Here is a 19,628-nt window from a genome sequence, read left to right on the forward strand (position 1 = left end):
TTTCGGCCATTTTGACCATTTTCAGAAGCCTGGAGCTCAGCTGTCAAGTTTTTGATCATTTTGAAAATGTTGGAAGGTGTAAAATAGATCTAGATCAAAAACTGTGCATTCACAAAATTTTTTGGGAATTCCTAGTTTTTTTAGCTATTTGATGATTTCTATGAATAAGACTCCCTGTTTTGGCCGGGTTTTGTCCGAAAAACTTGAAAAAAAGGCGTTTCTCAGAAATCGACACATAGTTTAAAATTAGGAATATCCAAAAAATTCGACGAATGCAAAAATTTCAATCAAGGCCTGTTTTACATCTGCCAGCATTTTCAAAGCCTCCGGAAACTTGGCCACCACGCCCCAAACTCCTGAACATGGTCAAAATAACCGAAAGTCAACCGAAAAATACATTTTTTTACTATATGTTATGAACCGGTACTTTATATATTTACAAAAATTTTTTCCAATTTCTATGTGCTGTTTATTCAAAAAAAATGTTTCTCAGCTGAACGGAACCACCTAAAAGATTTTTGCACCAATTGCTGAAAACAATGTAAGTATAAATTTTTGGAATCCCGTTACAGACATACAACTTCTCAAAACTATTTGAATAGTTATGATAACGCCTATTCAACTTCCAGGTATTTTCGCAACTATCTTTCATGTCGCTTGTCACGAAAGTTGCAGAAACAGCAAGTTCGACTAACTGCCAGTCATTCGAACAGCTTTTCTGATAAAATGAACTGATTCATTCGCTAATAACGTGAAAATTTGCTATATGGTTGATGAAAATTTAGAAATCTGATAAATGAAGGAAGAATAAAAAGTTATGAAGTCTAGGAGAGGTCACAAACACCGATTAGCTAAATCTGATTTTCCTGCTCCAACAGAACAATTCGATGTCTCATTATTTGTAAAAGCTATACATTTTCTCCATCCTTCCCATGCTTGGTCATTTCAGAAAATTTTATAGACATAAATATTTCAATGTGGGCGTATATTTCTCAGCTTTTCCATTTCCGCCGGTATGAAACTGATTCGTTTTCTGTCCAAGTTTGACACTAAACCTAGGTTTTGCTATCAGTGTCTATTTTGAATACTATAGAATTATAGCGATTCGCTGAGTTGTGATAACGGTTTTTGCTCGGCGCCGAAACTCGAGAATTGCATGGGTGGAGTCATGAAAGGAAACAAAAAACGAACGAATGAATGCAGTTCAATTTGAAAACCATTTTTCGAAGCGTTGCTCCATTATTCTAAGTTTCTGTTGACGGAGGGATGAAACTCGAAAGTATCTCAAGAGCCCTGCGGAGAATTGTATCCAATGAACCGTAAGTTTTTGAGTGTGTAACTGGTATTTCAAACCAGCGAGAAAGAAACTATCTGAGAATTTTGAAGAATTATCTAGCACATTTCTGAAATATTAACACTGTTATAACATCTTGAACATTTTGTATTTCGAAATATTACGAAATTATTAACACATTTACTGATAAAACATGCTGACCGACTACCACATAATGTTTGAATACATTCGAAAAGTTCAGATTGTGCGAAAATGAATTTTGAGAAAAATCAGAAAAAGATTGGATCATTTTTAAAGCAAGTGTTTTGTTTCAGAGAGTTCCAACATCTCACTGATAAAGATGATAGGGATGAAATGAAAACCTCTACCACACATCCAGACTATGGAGAGTATGCCTACGTTCGATACACACCTGGTAAACCGATTGAAATTATTCCAACCAATAGCAAAACATTTCGGAAAAGATTGAAAAGAATAGAGAAAATGAATGCAGAGAGGCTACGAATAGGTGAAGAACCATAAATAGAACATTCAAGAAATGAGGGGAAAGTTTCAGAAAAATTACGGGAAGAAGATGAAAATCAACTTTGGTTTTTTAAAGGCCTCACACGATATAATGCTGAAGACAAACTAAAAATCAGAGGCTGTATCGAAGGTTCTTTCTTGATCACGACAAATCCAAATCAAAGAAAAGAGTATGCATTCCGACTAACACTGTTTTATGTTTCAAAAACAAGTAGCGGAATTGTACGTCCGAAAACCATTGTATGGTTTAATAATGAAAGGCCTCACAAGTACGGAATTAGGGAGGTGAAGCAAAAATTTGAGTAAGTTATTTTTCATGATTTTGAGAAAGACAACTTCTGATATTTAAGAAACCTGACATCGCTAGTCAGGCATTTGATTGATAACAAAGTACAAATTGACGGAGTGACACTGGTGGATATCTTTCAACCAGGACGATGGCCAGAATATATGTATTGAAGTCTTCTAGACGTCTGACTGCCCAACCGAATCTTTCTTTTACTGTACACATTTTTTATTTGTATAAAAGGTTGCCAAGATTTAAGTGAATTCAAATTTAGTAGATTTCGAAACGTAGACGGGTCAAAATGTGGTTAGTTAATACTGACAAACGCAGAAAAGTTCTTATTTAAAAAATGAAACCCGACAGGAAAGTTTATAATCTTAAATGAATTAATGTCACTCTCAATAATCGAGATTAAGCGTACTCTAATTTCTAAACGCCAGCAGTTTTTGTTTCTTATCAATCGAAGAAAAAAGTACGATTTCTTATAACTTGCTTCATGTCATCTTGCACTTTTTCATTGTGCGATAAGGTTTTTTCCTGAATATGACTTCGTGTCATAAGACGATTGTTCTCATATTGAGCATCACAAGTTTGTGAAAAAAAATCGTTCGTGACAATAAAAGTGACAACTGGTCATTGAATCGAAAAGGGTTGTAGCTGAAATTTGAAAGTGTGGTCAGTGAGAGTGTTAATTTTTGCCCGGTGTGTCGACCTGGCCCGGCACTGTCTGCCCGGGTCTGAAATTCCAAAGTTCTATAAATTTGTTAAAAATCTTCGAAGTTTTAACGAAAAATTTCGAGAAATTGAAAAGGTTCGATACTTATTTAAAGACGGAATATATTCCATAATTTTTTACCTTAAGTTATGCTTCAATTTAAGTTATGCTTCAATTTCAACATTCCAAGGGTCGGTATAGAGGAATACTTTGAACTCTGAGACTTTACGAGTCAGGCCATGTTTTGGATTTTTCCATTATTACATTACGAATTTCAATATTGTGATACACAAAATAGGAAGCCATAAATTGCTCACTGTAAACGACTTCTATTACCTTAATAAAATGATATTTTGCTTAAATTATGGTTGTTCTAACAAGTGTCTCGAGAGATTTTAGAACATGACATAGTTTTGAAGTAAATTTATAGATATCAGAAGCTTATAAATCTTCGAATGAAAAATTTCAAAACCTGTGTAGTAAGTACGCTACATCATGTACCAACTTGCTTTGATTATTGTCAGAGGTACTGAAGAATGTTCAACAAAAAAATAAACTTTCTAGATATTATGATGACCTGAATGACATTTGACGACTTATTTTATATATTTCACAGGAGCCAAAGTGTGAAAACTCTTCTAATATTAGCATAACGGTACTGAATTAATACAATTATTTTTTCAACGTGATCAGTGTTATCTTCGATATTTTCTATAAAGTAGGTAGTCGGCAAATGCTAAAAACTGCTACTACACCTATAGAAACATAATGTTCAAAATTAAATTCGAATTTCCCGCCGCCGACGGCGAAAGACTACAAAAATCTTGTTCGAGGTCAGGCTGTCTTCTCTTCTCCCCGTTTCGGTCGATGAAGGCACGTATCAAACAATCGCTACTGCCCACCATATTATTGATCTTAGTATTTATATGTACAACTTCAATCACTAATGCTCAATAGAAAATCTGGAGTTTTCTAGGGACTTTTCCCTAAAGAATGGCCAAGGGTATGTATTGTGATTGGAGAATATTAATCAAATAAAACCAAACAGTTTTTTTAGAAGAGCTACGATCTACTGAAAATGTCAATAGAAATGTAGGAAAATAGGGATTCCCTCAGAAATACTGATACAGTAACTTCGGTCCAATAACAATAAGAATCACATCGACGTCTTCTACTAGACAGTGCACTGCGTTAAAATGCCGATTTCGCTAGTCTTGCCAGGCCGAATGAAGGAAATGGGCGGTCTTCTGAATCTCTGAAGGACAACCCACCACCCAGCGACAATTCATAGATGATGTTTTCGAAGAAAAACCGATGAATCAGGTAAAACCTTCAACTATCATTCGAATAAAATTATGTTGGTCATATTGTGTCTTCTCATATAACATGTATCTTTTCCAATAACGTGTTTTGTAAAACAACGTAAGTGTTAATCTGTTCTGTAAGAATTTCGAATTGTAATGAGCTTGGATAACATGTTTGCCTTCCCTCACAAAAAAAAAACCGCAAACGGTGGAAAATAAAATTAATACCCTCCATGAGACTATAATTTTTTACTAAACTTTTCACTATCAGTCTAGTAGTCTACCGTGTCGAATTATCTATAATAATTCCAGTAAAAAAACCTTAATGGGGCCATAAAAGAACAAACAATTTTTTTACTACAATGTACTCTGTCCCCACTATTCAAAATTTACATCCTGGTACTAACTATAGTGATAATGATATGCACGAGGCAGAATTTTTGGCTTCTTAAGAGCCTAGACTGTCAATCAAATTGTACGCATGTCTGATGGATGATGACTTGATAACAACAAAAAAACCTGGCGATGCTTTGTCATTACAATTGAAAACAATTGGTGTTGTAGTAATTATATCAATGAATGTTGTTACGTGAAGGGTTTTTTAATATCCGTGTTAGTTTCATTCGGTATTGAAAATGCAGACATAAAGACGGGAAATACCGTCTAACTTTTAACAGAAGGTCAAACGTTAACTTTGATAGTTTTTAGCTCTATCCCTGAAGAGATATGACAGGTTTACAATGTGAAGTCGTTGGACATGCAAGATTTCCATGTAAGGCATAAATCACCCTTAACATTAATATAAAAATGAGTACTCATAATTTCTTTTGCGCCAAACTATGGAGAAACAATATTTCAATCATAAAACACAACGGAATCGAAAAAAAAAAGTTCATCTAAGTGTTTTCAGACAGGGGTTGAGAATTTGCTCAAAATCTTAGATGTCAAAAATATCTCGTCCCCGGATTCACCTGGAAGCTTAAAATCTTCGTCTGAAATTTTTATACCGATTTTGCGCTCTCCCTCTCTCCTCTATCCCCCTCCCTCCTCTACGCCCTCCACGCCAGAGGAAAATGTCGGCTGTGTGGTGTTGTGGTAAGAGGGTGACTCATTAGGAGTGAATATGCTGATTCGAACTCCGCTGTGGTAAAACTTTTTTTTGCTTTTTCGAAACGAATTTTTTATTTCCAGTTTGGCCCTCTAGACACTTTATGATACAAATTGATGAATTTTCAAAGTAGAAAGAAGATTTTATGAGAACTTGATGAAAAATTTATTGATGATCTTTTTGACCGGTTCTTACATTATCCTATAGTTGAAAAACGAAAGTTCTACCCTCTGGAAACTTCTCAATTCTACCCTTTTCGAAATGTAGAACTTCTAAATCGATCAAATATGACTTTTGAACCTTTTTCTATAGATAACAGTCAATTTCAAGCAATATTTGAGAAGCTAAGGGTTGTAAGGGTTGTCAAAGTTCAAGCAATCACGACTCTTCGGAGATTTTTTGAGCTCAAAGACGAAATTGGGATGTCAAATATAATGAGAACGCTATTTTCATCATTTCTGAACAACTGGGACTTTTTTTGGAACTTTTCAAAAAAATTTCAAAAAATTACTTTACAAAAACAATTACAAAAATTACCCCATGGAGATATTTTCAAAAATTTTCAAAAAATTTTTTTTGAAATTGTTCAAAAACTATTCTACGTGATAGAGAAATGTTCAAAAATGAGGTTCGCATTCGAGAACATCATGAAAAACAAGTTTTAAAGCTCGAAAAATGCACGTTTTCGGTAAAAATTTAGCACTGAAAACACTTTGAGAGCCCATATTTCGATTCCTATTGGATCCGGGGATGAGATATTGCTGACACCGTTTTTAGCATGTTTGAAAGTACCTTTTCACAAATTTTGGGCAAATTCTCAACCCCCGTCTGAAAACACTTCCCTTGTAAGGAAACGAATTTGTACACAAAAATATGAGAAATTGGTACAATGGCAATTCAGTAGACTCCGCCAATTCTACTAGTGGCTCAACTCAATTTGTTTTAATACACCGACAACAGCATGTTTACCAGAAATTCCAACATTTAAAAAATTGTAACACAGTAACTATTTTTCAACTTACTCATCCCAAATATGATATTTGAATCAGAAACAGTATTGCTAATGAGCCAAAAAACAGTGAGAAACGACTAAATGATGCAATTGGTTCTCATAGATATACAAATAAGAAATGTAAGCAAACTCAATGATAAATATGAATATTAATACAGTTGGAAGTACAGTTTGAATTTCTGTGAAAGGAAGATGAATAAAATAAATTCAAAAGTGAAAATAGAAAGAGGGTATGGTTACACAATGGTGTCCAACGGAAAAATGTTAGCAGTTAATGACATGAAAAACAATAATGACTTGTTTAGTTCTCGCTGTCATCGGCGTCATCATCGAGTGTTTCCTCGATGTCCAATGTTAGCTCAACGTTGATTTCTCCAGCGTCGTTTTTGATGTTGCAGGTATAGGTACCCGAATCCTCAACCGTGTAGTTCTGAAATATCAATTGATGTTATACACTGCGCGTCATAATTATAGAGCCACTTCATTTTTTGTAATTTTTCTTATATACATGACAGTTTCAGAATCCTTTGCGATGGTGATAAATATCATTTTTGAAAAAATGTAAAGAAAATTCAATATTAGATAGTGAAGCAGTGGTTTGAAAAAATGAAAAAAAGTCAAAAAGTTCAATTTTTCACTGCGTCATAATTATAGAGCCACTTCAAAAATCTTGCCATCATCACGATTTCTTCACTGTAAAAAGCAGAGACTCAGATTTCCCATTAAAAATAAATTTTCCAAAGCGATTTCTAAACTAATTTCGGTAGAAAAATTTTCTGGGAGCAATGATTTTCAAGTTTTTTCAAAAAAAAATGGAAGGATTGCAAAAAACAATTTTCGCCTTTTCCAGATTCTTTCAGGATTGTAAAAGTTATGTCAGTTTGTTTCCAAAACGTATAAAGTACTGATCAAAGAGTGCAAACGATAATTATACGAGTTTATTGAAGCCAACTTTAGGTAAGTCAAAAAAATAGTAAATATGACGGGATACATTTGAAACTTTTCACATTCATTCACCATAAATAGAGCTTCAATTTCTTAGTAGGCAAGTTTTCATCATGACTCCATCCAAAAAAGTTATTTTGCCCCGACATGTCGCGAACGTTAACTCAGAACGCTCACATGCCATTTGCGCTGTTTCGGTTTCCGGCGGTGTATCTCATTTGTATGAACCTGTTCAAAACAGTTGACAACAAAACAAATGAAGCTCTATTTTTGTTTTATATTTCTAGAAATTTTCAACCCTATACGACAAAGTATGTTACTTTTTCCAAACTTTCAAACATGGTGCTTTTTTCAACTATAAAAGGTCAGTGTATTACCTTTTGTCCTACTAAAATACATTGTCGTATAAGGTTGAAAATTTCTAGAAATATAAAACAAAAATAGAGTTTCATTTGTTTTGTTGACAACTGTTTTGTACAGATTCATACAAATGAGATACATCGCCGGAAACCGAAGAAGCGCAAACGGCATGTGAGCGTTCTGAGTTAACGTTTGCGACACGTCGGAGCAAAATAACATTTTTGGATGGCGTCATGATAAAAACTTGCCAACTAAGAAATTAAAGCTCTATTTATGGTGAATGAATGTGGAAAGCTTCAAATGTATCCCGTCATATTTACTAAATTTTCGACTTACCTAAAGTTGACTTCAAGAAACTCGTATAATTTTCGTTTGCACTCTTTGATCAGTACTTTATACGTTTTGGAAAACTAAATAATGCACTTGATGATGTTTTCCGGGTTTTATGAACAAACTGATATAACTTTTACAATCCTGAAAAATCTGGAAAAGGGAAAAATTGTTTTTTGCAAACTTTCCATTTTTTTTGTGAAAAACTTGAAAATCATTGCTCCCAGAAAATTTTCTACTAAAATTAGTTTAGAAATTGCTTTGGAAATGTCCATTTTTAATGGGAAATCTGAGTCTCTGCTTCTTACAATGAAGAAATCGTGATGGTGGCAAGATCTTTGAAGTTGCTCTATAATTATGACGCAGTGAAAAATTGAACTTTTTGACTTTTTTTCATTTTTTCAAACCACTGCTTCACTATCTAATATTGAATTTTCTTTACATTTTCAGATTCAAAAATGATATTTATCACCACCGCAAAGGATTCTGAAACTTTCAATGATATAAAAAAATTACAAAAAATGAAGTGGCTCTATAATTATGACGCGCAGTGTAAGTGTAGGATTTATTCACCTTAAATAACAACATGAGATGAACCATATGTATACTAACCGTAAGCTCCAATTGAGCGGTGAAGTTGCCATTTCCTTCATCGTTGGTCTTGAACTTGATACGGGAGGTTTCCTTTATCTTCTTGGACTTTGGCGAGATCCAGGTGACTTGTGTGTTCATTCCTGCCGAATATCCAACGTCAAAGCAGATGGCTGGCTCACCTCTGGAAGAGGTTTGTTGCAGGATCTGTGGTTGTCTGGTGAACGATGGAGGTCTTTCTGGCAGCTCGAAAAGGACAATGACGGTCGCCGTGAGCTTTCCAGACTTGTTCTCGACTGTACAAATGTATTGTCCCGCGTCCTTGTCTCTGGTTGGCTCCTGTATTTCTAGAGCCGAATAGTAGACGTTTCTGGCTTCAAGCTTGTTCACAGCCTTGATGCGGTCAGAGTTGACAACGATTTCCTCCTAAAAATGCATCGATTTGTTGAGAAAATGATGCTCAGAAAACTCACATCTCCTCCTTCCACAAGCTTCTGCCACACAAAAGTTGGCTCAAGAATGGACTTGGTGCGGAACTCCATGACCATGACCTGTCCGTCATCTCTGGAGGAGATGTGTGGCTTCTCAACGAAAATTGGCGACGAGAATCCTGAAAAATGGATTTCGCCGTGTTAATGAGGAAGCAGTTAGCCATTGAAAAATTTCTGGATTCCTGGACATTTTCTCACCTGTAAGCTCAACAGTGAAGTTGGCATTTCCCCTTCCGTGTGGGTTGACAATGGCACATCTGTATGCTCCGGCGTCAGCGTCGACGAGGTTCTAAAACTTTATTACGTCTTTATTTCCTGGCGTGTGTTTTTCCTCGCAAAAACCCATTGTTCACCGGGTTTATTGTCGCCCATGAATCGGATAATGTATAGAACGAAATTATTTTTTGTGAATTCATTAGGTTTTTGTGAATCGAATTCAGATGTTTTTAATTGCAATATAATATAAAGGGGGAAAAGTGTCAGTAACGAAACTCCTAAAACTCGAATTGCGCATTTTTAGAGAAATGCTAATACATTTATATTTCAATAAATTTCTCAAAATTTTTTATGAGAAATTTTTGTGGAAATTCCATGAACAATTTCTCAAAAAAAGCACTTTTCTAGAGGTACCATTTTGCGAGCAGGTGCAGGGTGGGGCAAAAGTCTGGTAACCAAAAGAAGACATCATAACTTTTCGGAAAATAGTCCAATCTGGCTAAAATTTTGACGGAACTTTATTAAAGATATTTGTAACTAAATTAAATTATAGCTGTTCGTTTCTGGCATGTTTGTTTCAGATCGAGAGTCTCCACATCTTTGGGTAGCGTCTTTGGCGGCACGGGGGTGCCCTGTGGGCATACTGTCTCATTGGGCGGTAAAAAATTTTTGAGAGCGTCCAAAAACATGTGACAATAAACTTGAACATATGCTCTAAAAGTTTCAAGCACTGAAATTCCCATCGGATTGTCGCCTGGCTCGAGAAGACAATTCTTTTCGGGGATGAAGTAGGAACATTTGGTTTTGGCACTTTTTGCTGAACACGTTTTTCCGTGTGAGCAGGTTCTACATCTTTTTGGGTAGTTCAATTTTGCAGGTTTTATGGCATGATGTCTTAGACATCATGATTTTCCCTAGAGATAGTATTCCTGGCCCACTGGCTTGCTCACAAGGATCCGCCAAAAACAGGAAAAAACCGAAGAAGGCGTACAGAAAGTATTGCCATCATCGTAAAAATTGAGATATGAACATGAAACTTTGCACATCTACTAATGAAGAAACGGGGAAAAATATGAGCATAAAACCAATGCACGAAAAGTGCGTCAACGTGCGCCAGCTTGCGTCAAACTTTGGTTACCAGACTTTTTCCCCACCCTGTAGTAAGAAACAAAGAATTGTTGGGAATATTTTTGTCCTGGCCCATTGAACTATGATACGAAAACATACCTTGATGGAGAGAATGACCGCGTAGCTGTCGTTTCCAGTGATTAAAAGGTTGACACAGAACCGGCCAGAGTTTGCAACCTCTTTCTGAAATTTTTATAAGGTATTACAATAATCTGCAAGTTTGAAAACTAATTTATGAAAAAAGTATTGTTACTCACGTTGTCGTGATACCACTTCACTTGCGGGGTTGGGTTGGCGTCGACAAAGCACTCAAGCTCCAACGATCCATATTCATTTTGACGGGCCACTGGTTGTTGTGGGAAGTGTGGAGCCTTTCCGTCTGGCATCACTAAAACGGAGAATGTTGTGAAGGAGAAACGTAGCGAAAATACTGAGAAGGAAACTAACACGCTGACTTCTAGGCTCCGGGAAGTATTGCAGCTTCGTCGTTTCGTAGCTAGGACGTTACATAGCCGGATGTTATGCAGCTAAGACTAGAGAATACCATAGTTGCATCGGGCCGGGCCGGGCCGGAAGAGGGATTTTCTTGGTCAGGCCCGGCCCGGAGCCGGCCCGCCTCTCACAGTGATAAAATTCCAATGAAAAATTGGGTCATTTTTTAAAATTAAATAAGAAAAAATGTACATTTTTGAACAAAATTAACAGAGTGGAACGTAATTAAAAATAGGTAGTTGTTGCTCAAATTTTTGAAAAAATTTCAAAAATTTCGAAAAAAAATTCAAATAAATCAGCGTTTGCACGGAAGGCGGGCCGGCCCGGCCCGGCCCTCCAAAATTCTTGACGGGTTGGCCCGGCCTGCGGGCCGGCCCGTCGAGGAGGCACAGTAAGGCTCGGGCTTACTGTGCGTCTTTAAAGATTTGTGTGGTCTTTCGTTGACAAAGTTTCAACACCGTGCGCATCGGTAGGTGAGAGCGATGAGCATAAATACTACTCTCCATTTGAAAGCCGTAGAGTCTAAGTGAATGCCGTCGGACTCCGGAAACAGCTTGCGAGATATTATCGAAAAAATCTGATTTTTTCTTGAAGCTTCCCTTTTAGGCCAGAATCCGCCGTTTCTTCTGCAGAGATCTATTGGTGCTTTTTGGCATGGTTGACATACAGTTCCCGTTTATCATCTCCTATATAAATTTTGTTGATCCAGTCCCTTGTCGGTTCCCTAGTGAACAATGAAAGTGGCAAGTCACATCGTACATTTTTCTGAAAATCCGTAAATATGTATGGAACGATTCGACCGACTCTCTGAGCTCCTTCCGTTAGATGAACATTATTGGATACCCACGTATTAGGACGGTGGACTGTCAAAGATACTGCACGTGAATTAGTTCGGGGCTTTTCCTTCAGTAACATCGAAATATCGTCTTCCCTACTGACACTAGGGAAATTCGATATTGATAGATGTTCTAGATTATAGTTCCCGTCTCCGAATCTTTGGAACCAAAACTTAATGGTGATCCGAGGGATGGTGTCTGTGCGTTGCTCTAGAGACCCTGGTAAAACATGTACAAAACACATCTTTCAGTATGTGCTGTTCATCGAGTTAGTTCTCGCCAATTATGCTGTTTAGGGGGATTTTTTCACAGTTCCTCGAACATGCTATATGTGACGTCAATAATTATGAAAACAGAATTGAAAACAATCTAAAACAGGATAAGCGAAATAGAGAGAAGTAAAAACGTCAAAGACTTATTGAACAACTTAATACAATTGTTGTAATTATTGTATCTAGTTGAGAAATAATAAAAATAGAGTAGAATGAAAGAAAACCACCTAGTACCTAACTGCTTCTATTAGAATCTAGAAAAACATTCCGTAATAATGTTTCTTGAGATTTGTACAGATAACATGTGACCTTTGCCGAAACGTATGTGTCAGTAAGCTGCTACGGTAGAAATGCGCGAATTACCATCATGAAAAATAGCGTGGAACTATGAAAGAAAGAGAGAATATGAAACCAAAACATATCTCTTCCGGTTATTAAAATTGGTATGCATGCCAAGTGATGCCGTTCAAACTCGTGTGTAAAAATGCTAACACTTCAAACTACCTAACAATAATTCGCATGGTGCATTTGAATATAAACAGAGGTCAGGTTATATATTATTTGGAAACTGAGATAATGCTCAAAACCATGTTGATTGCGATCTGGAAGAGTAGGCGGGAACTGGAGAGATGGAGATAGTAACGGAAAGGGGGTCGTAAATCTTCCGATGAGGTCAACCAATCGAGCTTAGAAGTTAGCACCGGCACTGGTAACATGATATTTTTACGATTCCTATCTCTCTGGGGAGAGGTGTCGATATGGACCAAACTATATGAACAAAACGTTTGATGAGCAGCAGAACATACGGGATATCTTTAAAAAACTTGTCTAGTTAAAATTCGTGCCATGGTGATATTCGCTCCTTTTTCCAACAAAAAACCAGTCCAGCGAAAATTCTTATGTTTATTGGGGGACCAACTTCTATTAGCAGAATATCCGAGTCCACGAAATTACTTATTTTTTTTCAATTTTCGAAATTCCCAAAACTTCAGGTTATCTGAATTTAAAGAGTGTAGTTGAACTTCAGAATTTTAGAATGATCATATTTTCACAGACCTCAGTCTCAAATCACATTGCAAATATAAGGATCATTCCACTGTGGGATGAAAAAAAAACTCTTAAACTTATATAACAACCATTCAAAGAATTCCAAGCCGATCATTAAAAAATCTGAAAAAGAAGTATGCGGCGAATTCATAAATCTTTATATATAAGAAATTTGGAAACTGAAAAATTTTATCATTCGGAAACTTATCAATCAAAATATGTAGCTAGGAAGTTCAACTAATGCTGCAAGAAATGAGAATTTTTCATCCTATAGTTTGCAAGAAAATCGATTTTCCAAGTGTGTGAATGATCATTGAAAGCGATGTTTAGTGGGTTTTCACGCTTCAAAGTGTCTAAAAATGATTTCTGCAGAAAAAAAACACAGATTTCCAGACAGCCACAGGATCGAAAGGTTTATCATTTAAGTGAATATCCCAGACAAACAGACGGACAAACACACATACATATTAGAATTTCCATAGTTAGGAATAGAAACGATGAATTATGGCAGCAAAAATAACCGAAATGTTTGGATTTTCATATCCAAAGCCGACAATTTAGATTCTTGCTTTTTGGATCGATGTTTGTATCGAAATTCGTTGTTTTTTTCTTAAAGTTCATGATTTTAGGTATAAATGTTGTATTTTCAAAAAAAATCATTGTTTTCAAATTTAAATTTAATAACTCTGGATTGAAATTCTACCGTTTTGATCTAAAAGCCACGGTTTCGTTTGGAAAGTGATAAGTTGTGGTCTTAAAATTTGAATAATGAGTGTCGTGTGGTTTGATGCATCGGGTGCATCGAAAAAACAAATGTGTTTGCGTAACTCGCACACCGTAGTCTCTTGGAAATTCGGGAAAACTTTTTATTTTTCACTTAATTTTTGGATTTTTTGGTCGATTTCAATCAATTGTAGTAAATTTTGAGTAAATTTGAGCGGAAAAAAAAGAAATCAACGTTTTTTTTTGAACAATAAAATGTTGAAATTCACAGATTTGTATTTTTTTTTCAATTCTATTATCTTTTTTTTCAATTTTTAGAAAGATTTTCAGGTAGATGGCTCGGAATCGACAAATTCATCAACATTAAAGTTGTGACACCACGCAGGAAAACTTTAAAGAAAATAAAAACACCAGAAAGATCAGCTCCAGTGTCATGGGAACCGGAAATCGAAAAATCCAATTTTTCAGCATGATTTAGACGAGGTTCCGGAAGAAACTGGCAAAAAAGCGGGAGAAGACCATGGTCCAGCTGCGTGAAAGTCAGAACGCTAAAAAAATCTAAAAACTTTAACTATTCCAAGCCATTTTCGAACCAAAAAATCACATATTGCGGATTGGATCAAGTATGTGAAAGCCTTCTTTTTTAAGTCAAAAACATGTGATTTTCAGAAAATTTTGCGGCAAACAATGGCACAGGACGTGTCGAGAAGCTTTGGAACTGTCGGTGGAGAGTTGAGAGACGAAACTCGAAAAGATGTGGAGAACTGAAAAAAAGGATCAGTCAGTTGGTACCGAAAAACAAACGCCAAAAAGGAAGTTAAGAGCATTTCAGAAGGCGCAACTTGGAAATCCTCCATAATGATTACAGAAGATGAAAGTGATTTCACTGAAAATAAAAAAAATTCAATAATGCTCATAGACTATTTTCTCATAATGAATAAATGGAGTGATGTCTCTTTTCTTTTTCTCTTCTTTGTCAGATTTCATTTGACTTGCCAATAAATGTTTAGATATGGCAGGTCTAAAACAATACCAAGTAGCAATAAATTCAGAAACTGTTTGCCTGAATTTTCGCAATCGAATTCGGTTTCCGTTTTATTTATTTGTGAAATGGAGAAAAACCAAAAAAATCAACAATTAAATTAGAAAAAGAGACAATGATGACGAGTTTAGTTCTTGGTGCAGTCAGATTAATCTTCAATTGGTCCCTCGATGTTCAACGTCGCTTCAACCTCGGATTTCCAAACGAGGACGTTTCCAAGCGAGGACCCACATTCAAGGTGCATGAGTGGCATATTTCCGTGATAGGTTTGCTGCATGATCTGGGCTCTGTTCAACGATGGAGCTCCTCCTCCCTCCTCTAACTTTATAATAAACTTATAATAACTTTATAATAGATGGCAGTTAGCATTCCATAGTTGTCCTGGACAGAGCAGATGTATTCTCCAGCGTTATTGTCGTTGGTTGGTTCCTTAATTTCTTGAGCCGAGTAGTAGACGTTTTCAACTTTGAGCTGTTTCACGACTTTAAAGGAGGCCAGACATCAAAAAAAAAAGTTTTCCGGATATTTTGCATAGAGAACCCCCATGCGGGGTTGAACTCATGACAGTCAGCTCAGGGGTACAGCGCCGCTACCGACTGAGCCACGAAGGCGCGAAGGCACCTGCCGGCCGATGGTCTAAATAAGCGCGGCGCGATTTCGTCCCCCGAACTGCTCCCGAAAATTTTGCTGTCTCGCCTCCTTTAATGCGTTCAGAGTTGGAAATTACTTCCTCATGAAAAGAAATAAGTTCGTTGAGAGAAAATTGGAATATAGTCTCTGTAAAAATCGTTTTGTAAACATTTCATCCCCCTTAGATTGACAGTGTATTTTCAGGGAATAAAATAGTTTCTATTGATTTGAAAACGTTGAAAATCAAGAAAAAAGTCTAAAAATTCCAATTGCCCAAAATGAAACATTTCGAAAATGATAGATTTTGATCCTTTTTCAATAAACTTCTGGTGTTTTGAAACCAGTTTGACAGATTTTTGGATGACGTGAAAAAATTTAAATTTATTGTTTTGAAAATTTCAAATAAATTTTGTTGATTTTGAGTCAGTTGATATGGGTTTTTAGTCATTTCAACCCATTGTTGCCTAGTTTGTCTCATTTATCTCTTACTCAGACACTCACCGGCACAACATATGTCCACAGTTGCCCCACATCTTTTCGCACTGTTTCCTAACGTTTTCTTCGTGCTTCCGATCTCTTCGAGCTAAATTCTTTTTTTTCATTTTGGCTGGTTTTGAGGTTTCCTCTAAAAATTGATTGCTCTGAAAAATCGAAAGGAGCTTAAAATTGTGTATTTTAGTCACTACGATAGCTTAAAAGTGAATAATTTTTTCTTCTCGATTTTTTGAAAAAATCAGTTTTCGATCAGATCTGGAGGCTTTTCGATCAAAAGTTTTGAAACACAATTTTAGATTCCATGTAAGCAAAAATCAGAATTCTAGTGCGATTTTAGTAATTTTTTTCAAAATTTTGAAAAACCAGAACTTGAGAGATAACTACAAAATTGTTACTTATTCATTAAATTAAAAGCAGCAAATGAGCCAAGACATTTTTGACGGTCCAGCTATTTCACGTTCTCTGGATCAAACCTAAGTATTTACTAATAAACAAACACATATAGGCCAGCAAAACTTTATATGAATAAAAGAAAAATGACAATAATATGTATTTCAAAAACGTAGTAAAGTAAAAAAAGTTTGGAGCAGGGGTGGGGATGACTTGTGTGTTTTTGGGTAGAACAATTCAAATCAAATAATCGGTTTCAGTTGTTTTTCTTTATTTTTTCTTGAAAAAGAGATGAACAAAAAAATTTCAAAAATGAAAATAGAAAGAGGGTATGGTTACACAATGGTATGGCAAACGGAAAGATGTTCGTGAGGCAATTAATGTCATGAAAAACAATAATGACGTGTTTAGTTCTCGCTGTCGTCGGCGTAATCATCGAGTGGTCCCTCGATGTTCAACGTCAGCTCAACGTTGGCTTCTCCGGCGTCGTTCTTGATGTTGCATGTGTAGGTACCCGAATCCTTGGCTTTGTAGTTCTGAAATATTAGTTGATAAGATAGGTTACTGTATGATTGAATTCAAATAAAATCACGATATGAGAAAAACCATGTACTAACCGTGAGCTCCAGTTGAGCGGTGAAGTTGCCATTTCCTTCATCGTTAGTCTTGAACTTGATGCGGGAGGACTCCTTCATCTTCTTCGACTTTGGTGAGATCCAGGTGACTTGTGGGTTCATTCTTGCTGAGTATCCAATGTCGAAGCAGATGGCTGGCTCACCTCCAGAAGAGGTTTGTTGGAGGATCTGTGGTTTTCTGGTGAACGATGGAGCTCCTTCTGGCACCTCGAACTTGACGGTGAAGGTGGCGGTGAGCTTTCCGGACTCATTCTTGACGGTGCAGATGAATTGTCCGGCGTCCTTGTCCTTGGTTGGCTCCTTGATCTCGAGAGCGGAATAGTAGACGTTTCCGGCTTCGAGCTTCTTTACAGCCTTGATGCGGTCAGAGTTGGCGATGATTTCCTCCTGAAAACACACAAATTCGTTGAGAAAATAAAATTAAAATTCAGAAAACTTACAGCTCCTCCTCCAACAAGCTTCTGCCACACGAAGGTTGGCTCAAGAATGGATTTGGCGCGGAACTCCATGACCATAACTTGTCCGTCATCTCTGGAGGAGATTTGTGGCTTCTCAACGAAAGTTGGGGACGAGAATCCTGAAAAATGGCATTTACCGTTTAAATTTGATAATCTCTAAATGGGAAGCAATTTTGCATCTAAAAGAAAGTCTCGATTCAAATTACTCACCTGTAAGCTTGAGGTTGAAGTTGGCATTTCCCTTTCCGTGTGGGTTGACAATGGCGCATCTGTATGCTCCGGCGTCAGCATCAGCAAGCTCCTAAAACTTTATTACATTTTTATTTCTAAGCGTGTGTTTTTTCTCTCAATTCTCTCCTTCCTTTTCTTCAATCCAGAAGCCCTCGTTAACATAATCATTCATTCTTATTTTAGTGGTACCGCAGCCTCTCTTGTCCCATAAGATGATCTGTCATTGCTAGAGAGATAGAACCGAGAGTGTGTAACGGAATTGACAACGACACTTTACACACCCTGGGATGCCAACTTTCGAGCAGATGGCATAGTGAGAAACAACGAAATTATGGGGAATGTCCTAGGCACCTTCGAACTATGACACGAAAACATACCTTGATGGTGAGAATGGCCGAGTAGCTGTCGCTTCCCTTGTTGGCGAGATTGGCGCTGAAGCGGCCAGAGTTTTCAACCTCCTTCTGCAAATTTAATTTTGCATTACAATAGTTTTAGGTACTAAACAATGAGTCATTGTATAACGCTCAATCAAAAACTTCATCAAAAAGCACTGTTACTCACGTTGTCGTAATACCACTTTACTTGTGGGGTTGGGTTGGCATCGACGAAGCATTCAAGCTCCAACGATCCATCGTCATTTTGACGGGCCACTGGTTGTTGTGGGAAGTGTGGAGCCTTTCCGTCTGGCATCACTAAAATGGAGAATGTTGTGAAGGAATTGTGACAAAGATAGGGGAAGACGTCGTGAAAAAAAAAATACGGAGGTGGGGGAAGAAGAATCAGAAATATTTTGTGTTGTGTTTTGTTTTATTGTTTGCTCTCTATTCTATTTTGTCAATTCTTTTCTTTATTAGAACGTCAAACAAGTGGTGTTCTGGAAACAGTAATACAAGAAATATTTTTCTATGCGGAAGGAAATAAAGAAGAACAAGACGTTTTAAAGCAAGTTATAAGTTGAGAGCATCAGCGGAAGCAGAAAAAAAGTTGGACTGGTCAAGACGAAGAACAAATTGTTAAGTGATAGGAGGTGGACAAGGATGCCAAGTGGGATAAGCGGCGAGTGTTGGAAGAGCGAGAAAAGAAAGGAAGAGAGAGAGACGCACATCCCACGAAGCATCCCAAGCCTCAGTACTAAAAGTCCGCCACCGCAGCTCCGACTCCTGCCGCAGAGGCTGCTCTAATCCAGAGCACAGTGTGACAAGAGAGCCGAGCTTCGGGCGTTACACAAAAATCATCGGCGGCTCCCCATCTCCTCCCCCTTCGATTTCTCTGTTGCCCCGTTGATGTGTACTAGAGGCGAGAGGATGAAGGAGGAAAAAGATCGGCTCGAAGGATTCGCGCCCCCGCGAGAGTCCCCGCTAAACAGAAATTATGGGTCGGATGGACCAGAGAAAACAAGAGGGTGCCTATCACTATCAATGATTATCAACATGTCATGCATCTCTTTTTCGTCTCTTCTTTTTCAAGTTGGCAGGACCACGATGTTGCTCCTTTGCTGCCTGATCACCTATCGATCCGCAAAGTTTACTGCGTGGGAGGACAACGAGCCAGCTATTTTGCTGATAGTGATAGCAAAAGAAAAGAAGAAGAAAGCTCATAGGTCCCAGGAACAGAAAAAATAGATGCTATCTAGTCAGTGTCGTTTGTGAGAATGAAAAGAACGGGGGTTGGGGTTGGCAAAATGTGAATACATGTTATCTTGTGAGAATCTCTGGATTTTTTGGATAGTGGTTCGAAAAGTGTTAAGAAAACTCAATAGTAGTCATAAAGTGTCTGAGCAGTTTGGACTCAAAACTGCTAGTCAAAACACGTGTTACACGGGGAGAAGCTCATTTCGACGGAAACAACATCATGAATCAAATCCATGATGTCGAACTCAAAAAACAAAATACAAAAAAATCTAACGCATCTGGTTCCGAAAAAAACCTTCCACAATAAAAAATGACGAAACGTGCAGATTTCATTTTTCTAACAGCGGAAAAAATGAGATTGATAGGAGTAGGAGGAGAAGGTAGGATATGTGATCGAGCCGCCACACAGTGCACATTGGAAGAAATCGAAATCGGCACTTA

The 19,628-nt window shown here is 37.2% G+C and overlaps 4 protein-coding genes across 4 annotated transcripts; 1 reads left to right on the forward strand and 3 right to left on the reverse strand.

The window, feature by feature from the left end:
- Positions 1-1,266: 1,266 nt before the first annotated feature.
- On the forward strand, positions 1,267-2,278 carry CBG27843 (the record flags this gene model as incomplete). Its single annotated transcript, XM_045240044.1, has 4 exons — positions 1,267-1,319; positions 1,609-1,802; positions 1,851-2,121; positions 2,170-2,278. The coding sequence occupies 4 exons, from the start codon at positions 1,267-1,269 to the stop codon at positions 2,276-2,278; spliced, it is 627 nt and encodes a 208-aa protein (XP_045099914.1).
- Positions 2,279-6,545: 4,267 nt separating this feature from the next.
- Positions 6,546-10,691, reverse strand: CBG16886 (the record flags this gene model as incomplete). Its single annotated transcript, XM_002645123.1, has 6 exons — positions 6,546-6,674; positions 8,492-8,896; positions 8,944-9,080; positions 9,160-9,250; positions 10,405-10,488; positions 10,563-10,691. The coding sequence occupies 6 exons, from the start codon at positions 10,689-10,691 to the stop codon at positions 6,546-6,548; spliced, it is 975 nt and encodes a 324-aa protein (XP_002645169.1).
- Positions 10,692-14,865: 4,174 nt separating this feature from the next.
- Positions 14,866-15,949, reverse strand: CBG27844 (the record flags this gene model as incomplete). Its single annotated transcript, XM_045240045.1, has 2 exons — positions 14,866-15,039; positions 15,902-15,949. 2 exons carry the CDS (start codon positions 15,947-15,949, stop codon positions 14,866-14,868), a joined length of 222 nt encoding a protein of 73 aa, XP_045099915.1.
- Positions 15,950-16,639: 690 nt separating this feature from the next.
- On the reverse strand, positions 16,640-18,246 carry Cbr-dim-1 (the record flags this gene model as incomplete). Its single annotated transcript, XM_002645124.1, has 6 exons — positions 16,640-16,768; positions 16,850-17,254; positions 17,308-17,444; positions 17,536-17,626; positions 17,934-18,017; positions 18,118-18,246. 6 exons carry the CDS (start codon positions 18,244-18,246, stop codon positions 16,640-16,642), a joined length of 975 nt encoding a protein of 324 aa, XP_002645170.1.
- Between the last annotated feature and the right edge of the window lie 1,382 nt (positions 18,247-19,628).

This window comes from Caenorhabditis briggsae, assembly GCF_000004555.2.
Source record: "Caenorhabditis briggsae complete genome, chrX, whole genome shotgun sequence".
NCBI classification, from domain to species: domain Eukaryota; kingdom Metazoa; phylum Nematoda; class Chromadorea; order Rhabditida; family Rhabditidae; genus Caenorhabditis; species Caenorhabditis briggsae.